This window comes from Lolium rigidum, chromosome 7 (assembly GCF_022539505.1).
Source record: "Lolium rigidum isolate FL_2022 chromosome 7, APGP_CSIRO_Lrig_0.1, whole genome shotgun sequence".
Taxonomy (NCBI): domain Eukaryota; kingdom Viridiplantae; phylum Streptophyta; class Magnoliopsida; order Poales; family Poaceae; genus Lolium; species Lolium rigidum.
This window is the reverse complement of record NC_061514.1, coordinates 206,010,791-206,016,204: the sequence shown is the minus strand read 5'-3', so window position 1 is coordinate 206,016,204 and position 5,414 is coordinate 206,010,791. Positions and strand designations below refer to the sequence as shown.

Genomic DNA, 5,414 nt, shown 5'->3' with positions numbered 1-5,414 from the left:
ATATATAGACGGTGATGACGATCCTCGCTTCGCTCCGTCGTTATCCTTCTTATTGAATTTGGATCATAATATGACATGAATACTGAAAAGGGGAACAATCCAACTCAAACATTAACGTTCCAGCACAGACAACACATGCCTAGGGTAGGTACACAATTCTCTGTTTCTCAGGTTATCAATTCTGGCACCAAAAAAGGTGAGGACAAGTAAACTATCATTCGTTCTTATTAGTTTTACGGACAATTGGGATCTTAGCCAAAAGTCCAACCATAAGTTTTGTAAAATCTTGAAAAAACCACATGTAGATGTTGAGTTGAAACTCACCCATATAATTTTTGGTCATATAATATGACCATTTGCTTTGTTTTCCAAAAACAAGGAAAATAAGAGAGCACGTTTTACATTTCAAAACTTCTGATGTTTTCTTCAAAGTTTATAGGTAAGTTTTAGTACTTGGCTCTAGTGTGACGTCAATTTACGAAGTTTGAATACATTGCAGGACAAGGTGGGGACTTCGAGAACATACACGATCGGGTTCTGAAAATTGACTCCAGTTTTTTTTTTATGTAGCTACAGAACCTCGCTAAACACAACCATGCATATCATTGCTATCACAATAATAAGAAATCAAACACCCCAGTATGGCACACATCATCCATGCAAAGCAAAATCTGTACACTGAAAAGGGGACCAATCCAACTGAAACATTAAAATTCCAGCACAGGTTTCACATGTGAATTAAGGATAGGTACAGTTTCTCAGGTTTTATTTTTACAATTTTTTGGTAGTGTAACATTATATATGCTCTCTCAACCATGTGATATATTGCAAGGACTAAAATTTCACATAAAAAGGTCAAAACTCAAAACAGGTAAGAGATACTACTTATCATGACAATAACTACAAGTCACTGTTTTACAAGTTATATGTCACCAGCGGTTCGTTCCAAGATCATGAGAAAAACAGAGGCCATAACGCACTCTCAGGCAGTCACATCACGGGTACCCAATTATTCATCATCTCCAAATAGCCAAATTAACACTGCAACAACAAATCTATCATCAGACCGACGGGAAAGAAACAAAGTCCTACCTAAAACTTGATCAAAGTCCAGCAAAAACACCACGCGAGCTATTGTAAAGCCAGATTATATAGCTTTCTAAAAGTCTTAAATATTATCTATACGTCATCAACACCGCCGGAAGTGCAACACAGCAAATCGACCGACCAATCCTTCCATGGACGCAAGTGCACACCGGCGTTATCCACCGACCTATCCATGCCTGCCTGGCTGATCAGAAGCGCAGCTGCAGAGGAAGATGGGCGCGTCTCGCCGGGGCCGCCGCTGCCGTTCCACCTCATCGGCGGCGCCGTCCGGCGCGTGCCAGACGCCTTTGGGCGGCGACATCCACCTCCTGATGTCGAGCCAGCTGGTCATCCATCCCCACCGCGAAGACCGGGAAGCGGATGGCGCTCTCCTCGTGTACGTCTTCCTTGTTCTGGACAGGTAGGACGGCGGCGGCGAGATGATCGGCGGGGGTGGCGCGTCGTAGTCGGTGGCGGCGGGGATGACGGTGCTCTTTGGGGTTCCGGGCTTGGTCTCCCAGACGAAGGGCACGGTGCCGGCGCCGACGCTGTAGTAGACCCTGAAGGAGGCGTTGGCGACGGTGTTGCTGGAGCTATCCCTCAACGACAGGATCCTGGAGCTCAGCAGCTTCCCGCCTTCAAGCTTACTCGAGCTCATCGCGGACAGAGTTCGCAGCCAAACTGTGTCTGTGTGTGAGAGAGCGCCAAAACACGTATGCAAATTGATGGGGGCTTGCGAGTGAGGGGATGTGTCATGTGTGTCTGTATATATTGGGTCTTTAGATGGATGTTGGTTTGGCTTGAGGCTGAAGAGTAGTACTCCTACGTGTGTCGGTGTGTGTTGTGGTTGGGGTTGGCAATTAATTAAGAGTTAGTTTAGGTGATAATGGCCATGATGAACTGTAAATCTGCGTAGTACTATCCTAGATTCCTAGATATCCAAGAATGAAAGTGATGCAAAGCTGAAAGAAATGCGACCTAGTTCCTGAGCCGAGGCCTCTCGGCGGAATTAAGACCGTGGTGCGCGCAAACCCTAGGCACCCTAACGGATGCCCGTTGTTCTTCTATCCCTCTATTAGAGCATCTCTAGCGGTGCTCGTAAAACGCATGGATCCGCAAAATAACTGTAGATTGCCAGGTTTTTGCCGAAAAATGCCGACTCGGATGTTTTTTTGGTAAACCTCGTCCGCGCCTCCAAAACCTGCAGATACTCGGTTTCAAGGGGTACATATTAAGTTTACCGCACAATCTCCTAGCGAGTGGTGGGAGGCACATTTTAGTTCCGCACCCTCTCTCTTGCGCCTCCGCCACCATCGATCTAGTAGCCACCGCCACCCCTGCCCTTTCCACGCCGCCAATCAGTCGACATTGGGGTTTACTTACCCGATGACCATCAGTTCCGATCCCGTGCTGCTCCAGTCTCGCTCCGCGCCTCCGCCAACTCACGGAGGGTCCACGCCGCCACAACACGCACTCTACGTGCCACCCCAGGGAAGCACGGTTCCGCCTCCTCATGGAGAGGTCGCATCGACAATCGGAGGGTTTGCGCCGCCGCAAAGAGGAACCATACATCCCCAATCTCGCCTCGTGGACGTGCCTCCGGCCATCTACTCTGCACCCCCTCCAATCTAGCCTTGCCAATACGCCACATAGATTTAGGGTTTCTCAATTTTCTTTTGTTTGTAGCATGACTATAAAAAAAATGAATTAGTGCTAGGAGGAACTAGTCACTAAATGATATAGTAGAAGCGGGACCTCGGCGTGAGAATTCCAGAAATTCGTTCCTAACAGGATTCGAACTCTGGTCGTTGGGGTGCGCCACTACGACCCCAACCACTAGGCTATGCCCACGTCCTCTTGTAGCATGACTATAGAAGATATGGCAGAGATGTTGATGAAACCCAAAAAGGAGAACATTTACGTAGAGTACACGCTATGGCTTTTGGAGAAACCTGTGCACAACTTAAAGGACCACATCATGTTCATGATCCGAGTGAAATGGACGATATTTCAAGACAGTATTGGGAGCTCACGAGCATTGGGATCATGCAACATGAGGGTCCGACAGGCAGAATTTGCATCTTCGTCAATGGCCACAATGCTAATAGATATCAATGAAATCAGACTAGTTTGAAATCTACTACTTTCTACTTTATTATCTATCGAATTGTAGTGGAGACATGTACGCCTTTAGGTTTAGTTAAATGTACGGAAGAATATACGACAAAACAGGTACCGCAAAACCAAATGTTCGTTTATGTTGTACAATTATGCGAGGTCTATTGTGTCATGACACTTTTTTCCAGCAAAACTGCTTTGCAATTTATCGCATACACGTTTTGTGGTTCCACGGTATGCAGTATCTGCTAAAGATACTCTTAGAGTATCTCCACCAGCTCTCCCAAAATGGTGTCCATCACTGGATAAGTTCATTTGGGGTCAGTGTAAACGCTAGTGCCTTATCGGGGACTGATTGCCACAACCGCACCCCTCAATAGGCCATCACAATTGATTTTTTTTCAAATATCAATCAAAATGCAACCATATTGCGGAGTTTTAAACAGAAAAATTATAGTTTCACAGTAATTGAATAAATGTATAAAATTATTCAAACAAAAAAAAACGTATTCATACACCAATTTAAATAAATTGAAATTCAAGAAGTTCAACTAGATCAAGAGTCATCAGGCGCCATTTTCTTGCCTCACCCACAAATGCTTCACTAGATCATCTTGCAGTCGACGATGAAGTGTTCCTCACGGATTTCTTGATGCATGGCAAGAAAAAGCTCCAAACTCGGACGGCACATGGTGATCAACTTTTGCAAAGAGGGCATTGGTGATCATACAAATGATCAGAGCGCTCACTCATGTTGTGCATGATGGCACAATAATTCATGACCTCACACATCTGACATGTCGATTATGTGAGAGCAGGGTATCAACCTATATCAAAACGAGTTTGAAGTACACCAAATACACTCTTGACATCCTTCCTACAATCCTATTGACACGTAAAAACAAAGATCTAACAAGGGAGAGGCCATGAGAGGAGAAGTAGGGCATGGAGAATGGTTGGGTCGCTATCATGTGGTACCTATGTGTCGGTATTCGACATGGCACGGGTACGGCGTGGAAGTAAGTGCTAGATGTTGTGAAATGTATATGTGGATTGCCTAGCCCTTTCCATCAGTTCGGACTTTTGGTTCAAGTGGCTAGTGCATGAAGCTTAACATGGTATCAGAGCTCCAGGTCTCGAGTTCAAATCCTGACTTTCACAATTTATTCTAAATTCCCCCGCAGCCTCTTGCCGTGTGGTGTGTGGTCCCGGTGCTGCCTCTTTGCCTCTCTACACGTGTTGACTTGTCTTCTCGTCTCCCTGTGAGGGGGTGTTGACGTGTACAAGTAGATTGCCTAGCCCTTTTCATCAGTTCGGACTTTTGGTTCAAGTGGTTAGTGCATGAAGCTTAACATGGTATCAGAGCCCCAGGTCTTGAGTTCAAATCCTGGCTTTCACATGGTTTTCGCAATTAAGCCTAAAAATTGCTGTTTTCCCCCTCTTTAGCCACCGCTGATGCCTTGTTTCGGTGTGCTCTTCTTCTTTCACGTGTTGACTTTCTCTTCTCCCGTCACACGCGAGTGGGGGTGTTGTGAAATGTATATGTGGATTGCCTAGCCCTTTCCATCAGTTCGGACTTTTGATTCAAGTGGCTAGTGCATGAAGCTTAACACTAGACAAAGTTTTGAGCGAAGCGAGCGCTGCCAACATTGATTTGTGAGCACTAGTGGGATCCCATTTTTTAGCGGGCGCCCCAGTGGCTCTACTATAATATTTGGGATCGTTGTTGTAGATGCTTATTTTTTCACAAATGGTCCATTTCTTTTTGTATATTTCCTGTTAAACAGATTTCTGTAAAGTTCAGGTGAAGCCTTAATTGGCGTCAAAAGGTCCTGGCTTTCACGTACTGCTAATTAGCGCAATCAAATTGTTTCTTCAAAAGATCATGTCATCATGACTATGTACTTAATAACCCTCCTTGATGATTGTGTCATCAGACATAGCTAGACAAAACATCAAAAAATGAAAGACGATTGATTAGAAATCTGCACTGAGTGACCAAATAGGATAGCTTAAACTAGTACACCTATGGTTTGTTTCTCCACGAAGAAAAGAATTTTGGAATCTTGAAGCTGAGAAAGGCGTCTACGAATTGAACCCCTAACTACTAACTAGTAATTCTCCCGTGTCAGCATATGACCATGCATGCGTGGAAACGGTAGTACAATGCCGCTTTTATGCTCTGGATCATTTTGTTATATTCTTTATGA

General features: G+C 44.9%; 1 protein-coding gene across 1 annotated transcript; it reads right to left on the bottom strand.

The window, feature by feature from the left end:
- Window positions 1-832: 832 nt before the first annotated feature.
- Window positions 833-1,918, bottom strand: LOC124672474 (the record flags this gene model as incomplete). The annotated part of the gene is made up of 1 exon (XM_047208694.1): window positions 833-1,918. A coding segment is annotated over one exon (645 nt), but the record flags the coding sequence as incomplete, so codon positions are not given.
- Window positions 1,919-5,414: the final 3,496 nt, after the last annotated feature.